Raw genomic sequence first — 17579 nt, forward strand, 5'->3', positions numbered from 1 at the left:
TACCATAAAGTAAGCTTCCCATTTAGGAAAAGGATCCATTCATCTGAAATCTTCTTATGTTTCACGCTAGTTTTATAGCCTACTCCCTCCCATCCATCTTTTTTATAACTTTAGTCCCTAAAACTTAATTTTAATTTGGAGTCTATTTACCATTTTAACCCTGTATTATTATTTAAAACAATTATAATGCATAGAAGGCTAAATACAATATAAAACTAAGTTCAGAAGATAATTATGATTTAAATATTTTAATTATAATTTAAGGCAGATACAATAGTGATTTACATTTGTCTCTTTTATTAAAGATTTATTGCTTTCATCACCACCATTGGAAACTAATCTCCGATCTCTATGTTTCTTTTAGATGATTACGTTTGTCCGACTCTTTTACTTATTTGTTTGATTGAATAATTTGTTGAATGAGGAATGAATAAGGGTTGATTGCGAGAGATGTTTTGGGATTTCACATGAAAATCCAATTAACCATATTTAAGGTTTTATTTAGAAAAAGAATCATGTTATCAAATAGAATTGTGTCAAAGACCAAATCCCGAGAGGACTAAAATCATAATTAGACGTAGATGAATCAACTCAAATAAATTCAATAGTACGTTGAATACACATGTGATTACTTTCAATACTAGTGATGAATGCATGGGGGAGCCCTTATCACGAGTATAAATGGTGTCAAAACATGCACAAAATAGTAACAAATTCTTTACTTTTAACCCCCAAGAAACTGGATTTTGAGTGTTCAAATAATATTTTAAAATTGAATTTTTAAATTTAATCCACAAAAGATTAAAAAGTGTGAACTTTAAGCTTGAAAGGAGTTTAATTGATTCACCATAAAGGTGAAAGGAAATTTTTGAATCAGCTGCGCTCCAACGTTCGAAATGAAATTAGGATCCACGTGATTCATCAAACGGTCACAAATCCTCATGTGAGAATCATTAAACTGAGATATAGGCATAGCAGATTTCATAATTCTTCTTCTTCTGTTTAGTGCTACTATATATATGAATGGGGGAACATGGTTTAGAATTCACATTTCACTCTTTCAATCTTTTATTTACCTTTGTTTTCATCATTATACCTTATTGTCTACGTGAATAAAAATATAAGAACAAAAAAGCCCCATGTCTGCTTTGCAAACTTTTATATTTTTACTTTTTTCATGGTAGGATATATATTCTTTTCTTTTCTTTGTTCCTCTTGTCAGATCCAGTGGAGGAAAAACCCTATATATTTTTCAACCATCTCTTTGATTTGATCAAGACCCACTTCCCAAAATGCAGATTCTGGTATGGGTTTTTGACGTTTTATTCATTTCTTCCCTTGTGGGAGTGTTTCCATTGTCACTAGCTGAAACAACCTCACCAGGTGTTTGCTCAGAGGCTGATAGGGCTGCCCTTCTTGCTTTCAAAGCCAAAATTGTCAAGGACACAACAGGGATTCTCTCTTCATGGATTGGAAGGGATTGTTGTGAAGGAGATTGGGAAGGTGTTCAATGTAATCCAGCTGGGAGGGTCACTACATTGGCATTCCAAGGGCCTGTAAAAGACAGTAGCATGTACATGAAGGGTACTTTGTCTTCTTCCCTGGGTAGTCTACCATTCTTGCAAGTGTTGGTCATAAGCGGGATGAAGCTTATTACAGGTCCAATCCCAGATAGCTTTTCCAAGCTAACCAGGCTTACTCAGTTGGTCCTGGAAGACAATTCCCTTCAAGGGAACATTCCTTCAGGTTTAGGCCTATTATCCCATCTCCAAACACTTTCATTGGCTGGCAACCATTTGAAGGGACCCGTTCCTCCAAGCTTAGGAAATTTGAGAAACCTTGGGATGATAAATTTAGGGAGAAATTCCTTGTCAGGTCCTATCCCTGCTAGTTTAAAAAATCTACACCTTTTGCAGTCTTTTGATCTCAGCTTCAACTCATTGTCTGGTTTTATCCCTGAATTTCTAGGACAGTTTAGAAACATTACCTTTATTGACCTCTCTAATAACCAATTATCAGCTCACTTACCCATTTCCATGTTCAACTTGGTTAGCCTATCATATCTGTCATTGAGCCACAACCTGCTAACTGGAACTATCCCAGAGCAGGTTGGGAATCTCAAGTCCCTCACTAGCCTTTCACTGAGTAGCAACAAGTTTATAGGTCACATTCCAGCATCTATTTCAAGATTGCAGAATCTCTGGTCCCTTAATTTATCCAGAAATGGATTCTCAGATCCTTTACCAGATGTTTCCAACAGGGGCATTCCTTCACTTTTGTCAATAGACCTGTCTTTCAACAACCTCAGTTTGGGGACAGTTCCTAAGTGGATCACAGACAGACAGCTTTCAGATGTTAATTTAGCTGGTTGTAAACTGAGAGGAAGCCTCCCAAGGTTTACAAGGCCAGATTCATTGAGCTCCATAGATTTGTCCAATAATTTCCTCACTGGGAGCATTTCAACATTTTTCACAAAAATGACAAGTCTGCAGAAGGTGAAGCTTTCAAATAACCTGCTGAAGTTTGATCTTTCAGAACTCAAAGTTCCAGATGGGATTTCCTCTATTGATCTTCATTCGAACCAGGTATGCGGGTCTCTCTCGAGCATTTTAAATAACCGAACAAGCAGCTTCTTGGAGGTTATAGATGTGTCAAATAATCTCATTTCCGGTACGATACCGGAATTCTCCGAAGGGCTGAATTTGAAAGAGTTGAATATAGGAAGCAACAAGATTGCTGGCCAGATCCCAAGTTCAATCTCGAATCTTATTGAACTCGAAAGACTGGATGTTTCGAGGAACCTGATAACCGGCACCATACCGATGAGTTTAGGACGATTGGCGAACCTTCATTGGCTTGATCTTTCCATCAACAGGCTCACTGGAAGAATCCCAACTAGCTTGTTGGGTATTAAGTTTATGAGACATGCAAGCTTCAGGGCAAATAGACTATGTGGAGAGATCCCACAAGGTCGGCCTTACGACATCTTCCCTGCTTCTGCTTATGCTCACAATCTCTGCTTATGTGGGAAGCCAATGCCACCTTGTAGGGGAAAGAAACAAGAGACAAGTCAGTGAAATGCTGACTCAAATCTGCCCAAAGTAGAAACATTCATGTTTTTACAGCACCTACTTACATTTTTCTTACCTTTTTGCTTTAGTAATTTCTAGCTTAATTTAATTAATAACTACTATTATGGAAACATACATTGTTTCAATATAAAGTTTTAACTCTACCAAAGATAATTAAGTACAAATAAGTTATCTTTTTATTACTGCCAGCTTTGCATAACCATTACATTGAGACAATCAATGCTCTGAATGAACACTTTTGTCTTCAGACATGTTGACACAAGAAAATTTGAGGACCACCTCTAAAGATCATTTTTTGTTATCATCAATACTGTTAATTCTTGAAGCTTTTACTTTAAAGCAGAAACTTGCCTTAGCCTTCACATGTCAAAGAAGACAATATAACATGATTTCCAAAGAAAGAAAAAAAGATTCTTGTCAAACCCCCCCCCCCAACATCTAACTAGAATTCCAGAACACTAGACTGTTGCATGTTCTTCGTGAAGGAAACCGTTGTGCTGATGCATTAGCAAGGAAAGGAAGTGATCCAAGCTATCTTTTATGGCTTCATTTGTATTAGTTGATAAAGCTAATTATCTCATGTTTAGACTTGCTACTTAGTTTATGAATGAAATGCACCTTTTTTTGAACCCCCCCCCCCAAAAAAAAAAAAAATCTAGAATTCATTACCCTAAAGGGGACTAAAAAATGTACAATACCCCTACACAACTATGCGACTGAGTAATTATCAGCTAATACTTGTTCAGCTTCATTTTTCAGCAGCAGATGTTTCCTTCTCTGAACCTCCATCCTCCTAAAATAATAACAAATTAAATTATATTCACCTGTCACCTTTCAGCATATATGATAAAAGAAAGACCAAGCGACCACCAGATACATCAAATGCCAGCTCTTAAGAAAATGGTGAATGAAGCCTCACTTCTTTATTTTAATTGTCAGCATTGTTAGCCTCCTCCAGATACATGGAGTTACAATTCCAATTTGGCTTATCATTGTGAAAACCCCATCATTTATAATTCAAAAAATTAATTATATGCTAGCTCTAATGAAAAATGAATATAAAATCATCAATTATTGGTTATAAAGAACTTTTGACATAGACTTCCATTTCTCACCACCTTTGCAACCTAAACTTCATAAATGAAATGTTTGGTAACAAAAGGTTAGTAAATATAAACCATCTGAATCACAACAGTGAGAAATGTCTACCCCTGTAACACCCTTCGCATCTGAATTAGCTTCCTTATAAGATTTTCTAATTTAATCGCTGCAAATAACAGAGAGTTAACTTCACTGCATTCTTTTTTTGGCTAAGAAAACTTTTCATATGATCTACTATAACACCAGAAGATTTTCCAAATTTGCATCATTTATCTGAATTTCCACAAAGGTGTTTGTTTAGAACTAGACACCACCACAAGTACAATCTACAAATGAAGAATGCTTAATTCAATGATCTGTAAAGCAAGTTTCTTATATCAGAGAATGCATTAAGGTGAAAATAAAGACAAGTGGTATGAAAATCAATTCATGCATAAGACTAGAAAATCGATCATGAACTTAAAGATTTGACTTTTTATATTTGAGAAGCATCAAACTGAAAAGCAAGGTCCTTGTTATTCACTTTCAAGCTCCGGTTCGTCACTTCTTTTTCTCTTATAGGCTGTTTCACCTCTCATTGCATTTGTTAACTCTAGTATTGAGCAAGAAGTGCTTCTTTCCATCTTGTTTGCAAGTACCTAACACTTTCCACTAATCCAATTCCGAACCACAACAACCTATTCCTCAATCACTCAACCATTGATGCATATGGAGGTATACAGTATAACCTCATCAATCATCATCCCAGAATATTTGCACACCTCCTTAACCAACCTCTCTTGTTACATAAACCATGAACCATGACAGCAAAAGTTAAGACTGGAGGATAAAATCCTTAATCGTCCATAACCTCCCACAACTCTATTGCCCCATCCAATCTTCCGTTACGGATAAGCAACTTGAATGACATATTGCAAGTGTGCCTATCTGCCAAACAATCAATTTTTTGCATTCTGAAAATTAATCTAAGAGCCCTATTAACGTCAGAATGTTCACAATTATAAGCCAAAATGGAATTGTAACTCCATGTATCTGGACCGGTTCCCCTTCCAATCATTTCAGTCAAAAGCTGGTAAGCCTCATCAGTTTTATCCTTCTTGCAAAACTGTTTGATGATGCACTTTTAAGTGAACAAATTTGGCATAAGATTGTATCTTCTCATTCTATCGAACACCCTGAATATAATCGGCTTCAAAATATCCACGAATGAAAACGGAGTAACTACAAGCATCTGGCTCAAATCCCATTCAAACCCATTTCTTCAAACACCTTGTAAGCTTCATCCAGGCAACCAACTTTGCACAAGGCTTCCAACAAGCTATTATGAGCAAGAACATCAATGGCACAACCTAGTTGGACCATTTCATCAAAAATCTTTACGTGCCTGGCAAGCTTCACCAATATCTCTCCAACCCCTCACCAAAAATGCTGTAACTATTTTGCACAAGGCTCAAACTCATGCATAAATCTATCAAATAACCCTTGGCCTCCAAACTCCACTATTCAATCAAAGCGCTGATAGCATCACCAAGCAAATTTGCTCTACAATAAGCATTAAAAACAAGCCAGAAAATTTCTGGGTTTGCTTCAAACCGTTCGCTATATCTAGATACCAAGAAATCCCAAAATGATAGCAAACGGTTAGCTGCTTCCTAATACAAACCAAAATACGGTAGCTTGTATCACTGTGACAAGATTTCTACTAAGGAAACCCGGAAATTTATAGCTTGTTAATTAAACAAACCAAAGGAACTATATTGCTAGATGTCTAACTAAATGAAAGCACGCAGGAAAAATAAATTAAAATAAAAATTCAAAGTGGGGAAAAAAAAGAGCCTACCATTTGATCTTCACTGTAATCGCACTTACAAAGCTAAGGGTTTTGTTTCTTGAGAGGGAAGCAATTAATAGAAGGGAGGGGAAATGGAAATTCAGTTTTATAAAAAAAATTATCAGTTTTAAACAGTAAAATATACCATTTGGGTGGGTCAGGCCAAGCATAAATTTCTTTTTAGAGTGGAGCAGGTCTGATCGATGAATACCTCGTATGATAGCAAATTGGACTAAAATTCCCGAAAGCATCATGTTTTTAAAAGAATTACAGAAATAGGTTAAATTTTTGAAAATTTATGGGAATGGGCCGATTTTGGTAAAATGCTTCCAATTGGACGCGTTTTCAACATATTGACAGAAAAACGCTTTCAGTTGGAAGCACTCACGTATATTTTTTCATATTTTTTGGTATCACCTATTAGTGCGAAAATACAACTTACAAATCAGGTCTAGATAATATAAGATTACTTAAGAAAACAAGGGAAATAAGACTTTAGATTTATATAAATGACTGCTTTATAAGTTTTATTTTCACATTAATAGGTGACAACAAACAATAACAAAAAAATATAAGGGTGGCCACATTAATAGGTGACACCAATTGGAAGCGATTTTTTGTCAATATGCTGAAAACGCATCTAGCTGGAAGCGTTTTACTGGTGACATGCAGAAAGCGCTTCCAGCAATATATTTTACCTAAATCGGTCTATTCCTGTAAAATTTTAAAATTTTACCTTATTTCTGTAATTTTTTTAAAAAAGGATATATATTTTTTTATATTTCGGCCAGCAAATTAGATGTTTGTAAATTTATAAAATTTGAATCTGTAAATTTAGATAATAGATATGGGAATCTATTATTTACAAAAGTAAAAGGATCTTCTGCGATTGTAAAAGGGAAAGTTTGGGCCTTAATTAAAGTGTTGGTTGAGTTGCCTTTGATTATTATCATATTTACAAGATAATAATATATTAGTTTAGAATGTGAGATGTATTTACATGTTTAATTTCTTACATTATTTTTAAATCATGTATTTTTTTTATTACATTAAGTACTTTTTTAAAATTTATTATTCGAACGATTGTACATAATAAAAATATATTAACTTATTTAAGAATTCCAAAATAATAATATTTTCAAATTATAATTACTACCATATTATAGATAAATAATTTCAAATCCAAACATTTCATGCAAAATAAGAACATCAATAAAATAATAATTTAAATTTAGTGCTAATAAAAAAATTCATAATTATTATTAAACCATTCATGCAAATATTTTTATTTTTTTTAATTGTTGTGACCATAGTTCGTGAATAATATATAATCAATATAAATATATTATAATATATAAGATTATATAAATGTATTGTTTATAAAATTTTATATAAAGTTATCTATTATATAAATTCATTTAATAAAATCCAAATTCTAATTTTTGAGTTTTTTTTTTATTATTTTTATTTAATATTTAATAATTTATCATTTATTAAAATTATATATCTATGCTAACATTTTTTTATATTTATATTATAATATTATACATTATTATATATTTAATTTTTTATATGCTATAAACATAGAAAACAGTAAAGTAGGATTGAACTTAGGCCTTGATTATTTGAGCTTGAGTTTGAATCATATTTTAAATTGATCTAATTTTTTTTAGCTTAATATTTTTATCCAAATCCTCCCAAATTCTGGAAAAACCTTTGAGGTCGGACGGAAAACCTAGCCCATGAACAGATCTCTTATGATCATAATACCAGGGATTGAAAGCAAGCCAAGGAACAACAATACCATCACCTTTCTATTTATTCCATGCTACAATATTAAATATACAATTCTCTTTCTATTTTAACAATTTATGTTGACTTTTTATGATGTTTTCAATATCGCATTTGCGGACTAACGAATAAAGCATTTATATTATTATGATTTTTATTTAATATAAAAATTCAATAAAATATTTAAAGTAGTTAATTTAATAAATACTATTACTCCCTGCATCGTACAAATATATAAAGATACATAAGTATTTATATTACGACAAATGACGTATATACAATTTTTTTTAATTTAATTTTTATAGTTTTTTCTTCTTCTTTTTTATTTAGTTTTTCTTCATCCATTAAATTAGATTTTGCAAAATTTTTATCAATGTAATTTTTAGGATTATGTTTTAAAAATAATGCAAATGTTCATTTACCTTTAAATCTATCTTTTTTCTTTTACTCTTTTACTTTCACGTCAAATTTAGGCTCCGCTTGTTTCACTAAAAATAGTTTTCAGTAAAATTATTTCTAGAAACGACTTACTTTTCTGGAAAAACTAATATTTTCTAGTGTTTGGATGAATTTGTGTAAAATATTTTCTGTTGTTTGGCAGATTTCTTGAAAATATTTCATAAAAGTTGTTTTCAACAAAACAATCATCCATTTAAGATTTTATTATCTTTTCATTGTTTAGTTGAGTTTATTTCATAAAGTTTATGTATATTTTAATTAATCATATTTTAGTTTAATTAATCTTAATTTACTTAATTAAGCTTGACTATTAATTCCGTACATTAGGGAATATAAATTTATGTTTAATTAAGTTGAAATTGGTAAATATTTATTTTGAATATTATTTGGATGAGTAAGTTGAAAAATGATTTAATTTGATAAAAATTAAAGTAATGATCAAATTGTAAAATTTGTAAATTTTCGAATTCTAAGGGTTTGCGTAGTGAAATCGGAAACATTGATGTAGTAACTAAATTATATGATTATGAAATATGAAAATTTGGAAAGTTGAGCATAAAATAGTAAAGTTTGAAACTATGGGGGTTAAATTGTAAAGATTTTAAAACTTGAGTTTTAGGATTAATTTACATTATTTGAGAATTTACAATTCTGAAAAACGGAATATGAAATTTTAACTTTTCAAAAATCAAGGACTAATTTTTGGAAATTTTGACAATTTTAGTTGTAAGGACTAAATTATAAAATCTAAATCTTTTAGAAAATGAACTATTTTGCAAATTTGAACAAAATGAGGTCTAAGATTGAACTGTAGAATAAGAAAATTTGTTTTTGAGGAATTAAATTGTAGAATAGTAAAAATTTGTTCAGGGACTTAATCATAAAAAATATAAAATTAGAATATAAGGGACTATTTTCTTCGACAGTGAAGGGAGCTTCCCCTTTGTTGCTCTGAAAGCTTTCCCTCTTTGTTTCTTTGATAGTGAACAGAGTGTTATTAATTTAGAAAATATCTTACGGAAAAAATTTTGGTAAGACATTTTCCTTAAAAAAACCTTGATTTTAACGGATTAATTCCTAATTTAGTCCTTCATTGACTATTTAATATTCAATTTAACATCAATAACTAAAGCAAAATTTAATTTACTCTCAAAATTATACCTATATTTAATAAAAGATTAAATTATTTACTTTTATTTAGAAAAACTTATATTAATGTAAATTTATTAAAAAATGCAATTAGTAAATTAAATACAAGAATTTCACAATATATTTTAATTTCTCTACAATGATACAATCCTATCCTGAATATCTATTTAAACATTAATAGTATAGATGTTGTGCCTTTTAATATATTGCAATCAATGATCAATAAATTTTGAAAAATGCTTAATTTCATCCACAGTACTGTAAATGTTATGTTTATTTTGAAATATTTTATTCGTACAAATTTAATCATAATTAATTTAAAATATACAATCACTTAATTTCATCCACATATTCAGTACAGTAAATGTTGTACATTTTAAATAATATAAATTTTAAAATCTCAATCAATTTTTTTATTTATACATATAATTAACTCGTAAATTACATGGATAAAAAAAACTAATTTAATAATATAATAAACAACAAATATTATGTTGTTCAATTCAAATGTTTCGACAAATTCATACTCTTATATATATATATAAAAGATTAAAATAACAAAATGATGAAATATATATTTGAAAGCCTACTAGTCTTAGACCCATTTGTTTTTTGTTTTTTTTCACTTATAGTGGACAAATAATTATCTTAAATGGGTTATTATCTTGTCTAATGCCAACTAGAACTTCATGAGTCGAGCTATCTGTTACGGCTTGAAGGCTGTCTAAAATTTAGAAAGGTTTGTGTAAAAATATTAAGCTTGAAAAATGGGCTTGGGTAAAAAAATTAGGTCTGTTTAAAATATAGGTCGGCCCTTGAATGTTTAAGATTCAGCTAGACCGGCCCGTTTTTAATTTTATAATACTTTATATCATGTTATCATTATATATTATATAATTTATAACATATTAAAAAATAAACTTATACTAAATATATAGTACTACTTTAATGTAAACATTAAAATAATATTAAGATTACTATATAAAAAAATTCAATAAATGAAAAATATATAAAATTATTAAATATTAAATTAAAATAATATAAATATTTTTAAAAATTTAAAAATAATATGGATGGGCCTAAAATGAGCTTGGGTTAGTCTTTTTGCAAATATAGACAGGCTTAGGCAAACATAAAGTATATTAATATTAAGCTAGACCTGATCATGGGTTGGGTCACCCGGCCCGACCCAAAGGCTCGTCTGAAAAGTGGGAGGGTTTGGACAAAAATATAAGCTTGAAAAATGGGCTTTGGTAAAAAAAAGACCCATTTTCTAAACGGTTCAAGCCTTAGGTAAGCTTTTTTGGCTTGGGCTCAACTCGAATTTGCAAAAAAAAAAAAACCTACTATTGTTTCTATTGTTTTGCTACCATTTTGTTATTATATTGCTACTATTTTATTGTTATTATTTGGATATTGTATAACTCTTGTTTTATTGTTAATTTTACTATTATTTTAGAGGCATTTGCATACTGAGTTGCATCTATATTAATGTTATTTAAGCATAAATATTAAATACTTTTTAAAAAATTATTTTCAATTTATTGGGAAATATTTATTTTAATGTTTTGAGTGTATTTGATATATTATATTTTTTAAATTTATTTTTATATAAAAAATTAATACAGACGTGCCGGGCCGGACTTAAGTTTTAGCCTTTTTATTCTGGTCGAGCTTAGACAAAAATTTAAGTCTATTTTTTTAGGCCAGGCCGACCTAAGCCTAAAGACTAAGCCTAAAATTATGTTGAGGCCTAGCCTGGTTTGACACATGATCACCACTATATCAAACTTAGACCCAGCCTGACCCAACCTATGAAGCAAGAAGTAAAAAATCTCCATAAACAAATTTAGAATGGTATCACTTGTCTTTATAATATAGTAAAAATAATAATTGAAAAAACAGGACCCATTTTTGTGGAATTTTGTTAGAAAAGATGGAGTATGGTACAATCACTTAATTTTCTTAAATTACTTTTTTTAGAAAAAAATTATTTTTAAAATATCTAGGAAAAGAAATGGTTATAAATACTAAAAAGTCGTTTAAATTACTTTTCAATGGTTTCTGACTCATGCTTCAGTTAATTTTTTTATTAAATAGTATTGTATATTTAAAATTTAATTTCTATTTTCTTTTCGAATTAAAAAAATTGGGTTCAATTGATAACATTGCTATTTTTTTAAAATTTACTGTTGTGACATTTTAAATTTTAAAAAAATATTCCCTCAATAATCATGTGAAAAACCCCATTCTTTAGCCAATTGACCCACGCACGTTGTTCCCAAAAAAGTTCTTCTTTGTCCGCTTCTAAATTTAGTCCTATTTGAGTCTCCGTAATTTCTGCCAGCACCTCATCGGAAATATCCTATTTATACAACATAGACAGTCGATTTTCTAAATCCAGTCTTTTTTTCTTGTCCGCCTTATCATTCAACTTCCTCCATCGGAGAATTTGACTGCCCAACTTACCTAATTTATCCAGAATACTACCAAAGTTTTCACCCCACCATTTTGAAATCAGCTCTTCAAAAGAATTATCCAGACACCACTTAGCTTCAAACCGAAAGTCATTACCATGGCTATCCTCCTTGTACCATTCGATACCCACCGAATCAAGAAGAATGGGACAGTGATCAGAAAAAAGAATGACTCAAATGTTCAACCCTGTATACGGGGAACCTATTTAACCAACTTAACGTTGCAACTCCCCGGTCTTGTCGTTCCCTGATATTTGTCGAGGCAAAATGTCCTCGTTCCCATGTAAACCATCTTCCTGTGAACCCTAGATCCTTAAGATTGCACTCCTCCAAGGCCTCACAAAACTCCTTCATATGCCGATCCGATCGTAAACGTCCACCCTTTTTTTCAAAAGAATTCATAATTTCATTAAAATCTCCCATAACCACCCAAGGAGTAGATTGATCAAGACTTAGCTGTCGAAGTAGACTCCACGATTCTCTTCTATACCTTCTATCCGGATGCCCATAGAACCCTGTAAACCTCCAAGTATCACCACCATCAACATCATTTATTTCTACATCAATATGGAACGAGGAAAAACTTCTAAGTTGCACCAGATCATTTCCTTTCCAACCCAGCAATAGTCCCCCTTTCGTACCAGTAGCCCCAACATCGATACTGTTTTCAAAACCACACTTCATCCATACCCTTTCCATCCTTTTCGAATCTAATTTTGTTTCCATAAGAAACAAAATCTGGGGATTTATGGCTTTTAACTTATTCCTGAGCCTCTTAACAATTCGCGGTCTCCCCAAACCACGAACGTTCCAGCTTAAGATTTTCATTGAGCTCGGCTGCTCTGGTCACCAGAGCTAGCTGAAATATCCCTATGTCCTGATCCACCAATAGTCTCCAATGGCAACCTCGAGCTCTCCATTATACGTTGCCTTTTCTTGCCTTCCAAGAGTACTATAGGGTCTTCCTCCTCATTAGAAAACAACTCCATCGACCCATCCACATCTCCAACATTCCCCATTCGAACATCCCCACCATCAAACCCCAATCGATCTCTGTTACTCCCACTATAACATTCGGCACCTAACTGAACCAGATTATGATCTATGTTTTGATTTTCAGTCGCACTCCTAGAAGACCATCCTAACCTTTTCTCCCCATATAACAGACTACTTTGATTGGAATGTCCACCCATATCTGCAACATACAATGTCCCATCTGCTGTTCTTAACCATCTACTTTCCATTGTATTCCGACGTCTTGACGCCGCACGCACAGATAAGTCCCAACCAAAAATTATTTTGGAAGGTTCAATTTGCAATCGAAGAGGGCAAAAACTCTCCCCATGACCTAATCTTCCACAAATGAAACAAAACAGGCTGAGCTTCTCATATTTGAATCTAGCATACACAATCAGAGACTTTCTGATCAGAACTTTCTTTTTCCGTTTTAATGGAGCAGTAACATCTAGGCGAACTCTTATCCGCAAAAAAGTCTAAGATCCCAATGTTGGAAAAGACGTATCATACTCAAGGTAATCCCCACAAAAATTCCCAAACTATTTTGCCATCGATTCATTCATCGATCCCGGTGGTAAACCATGGACTTGCATCCAAAACTCCGTAAATCTTAAATCTATTGTTGCCGGATTTACCCCTTCCGGTATTTCTTGAAGAATAAGTAAGTGGTTATTGAAAAACCACGGGGTTCCTGCTTTAACCCTGTCAAAATCAATCACATTAAAAAATTGAAACAGATACCTCTTCTCCCCCGCCTCCGTAATACAGATCCCCCCGATTGGATGTCAAAGATCCGCCATAGTATTGCGCAAAGATGGAAAATGGACCACACTGTCTGTAAGGCACCGACCCACCAGGCAAAACTGAAAGATAAAACTCTCCTCTCCTGTAACTTCATGAATCACTTCTTCCTCATCATCCAACAGTTTCAGATTTGCCATCGCATCTTCCATTGTACTCCCACAATCCAGCGCAGACTAACAAGAAAACAAAACCCTAAAAGAGACGTAAATAAGAAAATTACCCGTGCCAATCGGCAGACCAAACCCGTGCCAAGAGCGGCAGACCGATTTATTTGTTAATATTATTTTTTTGTTAAATACGTGTGATATTTTAAAATAAAAAAAATTTACTTAATAGCCATATATAAAAAAGACATTGTAATAAACTTAAACTTAATAAAAAAAATCTAGGAGTGCTAATAATTGAACTTGTATCAAAATCTTTAAAATAAAAGCAAAGAGATTATATTTAAAAAAATAAATAATATTATAAATATACGAAAAGTATAAAGACTTAAAACAAATTTTAACTGGAAAAAACTGGAGCGGGAGGAAGCTTTGTTTTAGCTTTGGGTTTGGAAAATATTTTCAGGTATATCCCCAAGGGTGGATCCTGATTTTGCTGCCTAAAGCTTTTGTTGATTCCCTCATCTTTCATCAACTTCACCAAAACAAATTCTTACTTTTGTGGGGGCCTCCAAATTGCTTTCATCTTAAATTTCTATTACACGTTTTAACAAGTTCAAAGACATCATTTTCTAAAATATCAAGTAAGAAAAGATGAAATTTAAGTATCAATATATCATATTATAATTCACATGATATATAGTTTTGTTGCTGAAGATTAGTAATTAGATGTGTCCATGAGTTGAATAAGTCAACTCATTTTAAGTTAGAGTTTGGATTTATATTTTTAATTTTGGGTTAACTTAATCTGACTCGCTTTATTGTTTATAATTAATAAAATATATAAATAATTTTATATTAATATTTATATGCTTGTATAATTAAATTTAAATAAAAATGATTTTTTATTATTTTGAACCATAAAACAGGTCATTTAAGTGCGGGCTTTGCTCATGAAAACATCCATTAGCAATAGAAAGGCATCTCAAAATCTTACATTGCAAAAGAGGGAGGGGAAAGAAAAGAAAGGAAAAGTAGATGCCTTTGTAAAAGTCATTGCTCAACTTAGGGTTAACACAAGGCCTAGCAAGTGGTGTGGCCTCCCTCTCTAACGATTTCAACACACAAAAAAACCCTTGTGAGAAAGACAGCCGAAGGAATCTCCATTTGGGTTAAGATGATGTGAAAAAAAGATGGTGGGCAAATCAGCAATGTGGCGGTCAATCAATGTCATTTTCCACCCAAACCCCACCCCCTACCTCTACTCATGCCGTAAAAGTGCCATTTAGGATTCCTTACGTATCTGAGTTTTTTGGGTTGAAATAATTTTAAGTTCAGGTAATTTATATTTAAAATTTAAACTTGAGGTTATTTCTAAGTTATTTATTGGGATTAGTTTTGAATCCACATTTATTCTAATTGAATTAATTTTGAATTTAATTTTTTATAATCAAATCAAATTTAATAATGCGCATCCCCTGTAAAAGGATGCTCTAATATCAAAGTAAAACATAGCTTTTTTTAATGATTATTTTGACTGTTTTAGGTATATATGACCCTTGCTCTTGCATACCCTTTATATTTGTTTTTCTTTTTTCTTTTTCCTTTACCTCATTTGCCCCTTTGTATAAACTTTACAAAATCACAATACATACATATAATTACATTAAAGAGAAAAAGGCAAAACTTTAACCAAAACCATTAACTATAAGACAAGACAAGTATCACATGACATTATTAATACACAAGACTCATATTTATAATTATATAAATATATTTAATTGAACCTGATATTATATTTTCAGTTGACATAAACCCCAAATTCAATATTTGAACACTACTACATCTTTTCTTAGAAAAAAAAACCTCTAAGAACTGTCTAGCAAAATTCATCACTATTACTTTACATTTACATCATTGAACTTAGCAAACATTGGGGCCAAACCCCACAAACCCATTGGCTCCATCAAAGGAAATCTGGATCCCCTCTTGTTGGATGTTCCCTATTATTGAAAGTCCTGAACCAGAGGGAGCAAATGCAAAACAGAAAGTTCCCATATTATCAACAGGTATAAGAAAGTTCCTTGCGGGTAGGGTCAGGACTGGCCCACCCGAAAAATAGAATGATACTGTCGGGACCCGAACTGAGACGAAACCCGATAAGTTATAACACGTATCGAATATGGACACTTTGGAGGCACGAGGAAGGTTAGTTGTTTGCGTGATGAAAGCGTCACGGAAGGGGTTGTAAGCCGAGGATGGGAGCCTTGTCACAGCAGTGCCAGTGTCCATAACGACTCCTCCGTAGCCTAATTCGGTGAGCCTGAAAACATCTTCGGATATGGGCACCCGAACGCCTCCTACTCCGAGACCCGAAAGCCCGACGTAGTAAAAGCTTGGGGCCCGCGGGTTGCGTAGCAAAGGGACCCACGTGGCACCAACGGGCATTGTTCCACGACCGAATACCAATGACCCGGATGCGTCAGTGCCCCGGCTCACCAAACAGTAGCTAAATGCACCACCTGTTTGGCCACCCAATTGACCCACAAGTGACATGGATCCACCTCCAAGGCCCAACAACCCGGCTGCCCCGATGAACATGCCCCGGTTAACATGCCCGCACCCGATGGCCACGTTTTTAACTACCGTTCGACCAAAAGTGAGCGTTTCAAGCGCCAGGGTTCCTTTCGTGTAAGACCCGTCACCATACATAACTTCGTACCGACAATACCGACCCGCATTGCAACCCGAATTATCAATCCGGTCACAAACGGAAGAGCCACAAGAGACGCCGGAGAAAGAAGCGGAGTTAGCCGGGTCGAAAACTGGGTCGGATTGTCGATAGCATTGGTTGCAAGGCTGACACTGGACCCAAACAATATCACTACCCGAATCAATAACCATATACTGACTCCTCGGTGGGCTACCAACGCCGATTCTCACGAAATACTCGCCACTCCCTTGGTCCATTCCCGAAACGACATCCGACCCAAAATCGTTCACCTGGTAAGCCGCGTCACCGTCGTGGGTTCCTTTTCCGGGGAGACGGCGGAGGAGGCTCGCCACCCTTTTAACGTCCCTCTGCATACGTGCATGAAAACGGCGGCCATGGTTGTGCAAAGTAGAGGAATCGATGGGAGGTAATAACTTGTCTCGATGGACAAGTTTCAGGCTCCATTTCCCCCGATGATCATCGGTTTCTGATAATCCGAGGGGCATAAACATTTTCGTCCCTGTGAGTGTTTCATTCACGTTCAAGAGTTGAAAGTCAGGGAACGAGTTGGTGGCGATGGCGATGCTGCATAGAGCTAATTGCAGTATCGTCACTAATATTGCTACTAACGACATGGTTGAGGAGCTATGGTGTTGGAGGATATACCGATATAGTAGTACTGATGGTTGAAGGGGGGGGGTGCGAGGGGATTTATTTGAGTCGGGTTTAGACTTAGGGGTGAGTAGAAGGGAAAAAAAGGACATGTGGGGTTTGGAAATTGATGTTAAAGCGGTTTCTGTTTTGGTATTTTGTAGTTTTGTCTTTGGACTGATCATCAAGAGTTTCAACACTGTTTAAGAGGGAAAATAAATTTATCTTTGTTTTCCAACTTTCTTTCTTTTTTGCTTTTTATCTATGGTGTTATGTTGACCCAACTAATTGATTACTATTTACAAGTTTAGTATTTGATATATTGTTAATGCACGAGGATAAATGAAAGATTAATTTAATATGTTATATGTGAGTTTAATAATATTTGGC

The 17579-nt window shown here is 33.4% G+C and overlaps 2 protein-coding genes and 1 pseudogene across 2 annotated transcripts; 1 reads left to right on the forward strand and 2 right to left on the reverse strand.

Moving 5' to 3' along the window:
- Window positions 1-1067: 1067 nt before the first annotated feature.
- Window positions 1068-3270, forward strand: LOC107918735 (DNA damage-repair/toleration protein DRT100). The gene has a single exon (XM_016848322.2). It carries the CDS (start codon window positions 1293-1295, stop codon window positions 3075-3077), a length of 1785 nt encoding a protein of 594 aa, XP_016703811.2. The 5' UTR covers window positions 1068-1292; the 3' UTR covers window positions 3078-3270.
- A 1414-nt stretch (window positions 3271-4684) lies between these two features.
- LOC107919414 (pentatricopeptide repeat-containing protein At1g52640, mitochondrial-like) lies at window positions 4685-12599 on the reverse strand (annotated as a pseudogene).
- Window positions 12600-15512: 2913 nt separating this feature from the next.
- Window positions 15513-17292, reverse strand: LOC107918769 (protein ASPARTIC PROTEASE IN GUARD CELL 2). Its single transcript, XM_016848352.2, has one exon. It carries the CDS (start codon window positions 17171-17173, stop codon window positions 15749-15751), a length of 1425 nt encoding a protein of 474 aa, XP_016703841.1. The 5' UTR covers window positions 17174-17292; the 3' UTR covers window positions 15513-15748.
- Between the last annotated feature and the right edge of the window lie 287 nt (window positions 17293-17579).

The sequence above is a fragment of the Gossypium hirsutum genome, chromosome D13, assembly GCF_007990345.1.
Source record: "Gossypium hirsutum isolate 1008001.06 chromosome D13, Gossypium_hirsutum_v2.1, whole genome shotgun sequence".
Lineage (NCBI taxonomy): Eukaryota > Viridiplantae > Streptophyta > Magnoliopsida > Malvales > Malvaceae > Gossypium > Gossypium hirsutum.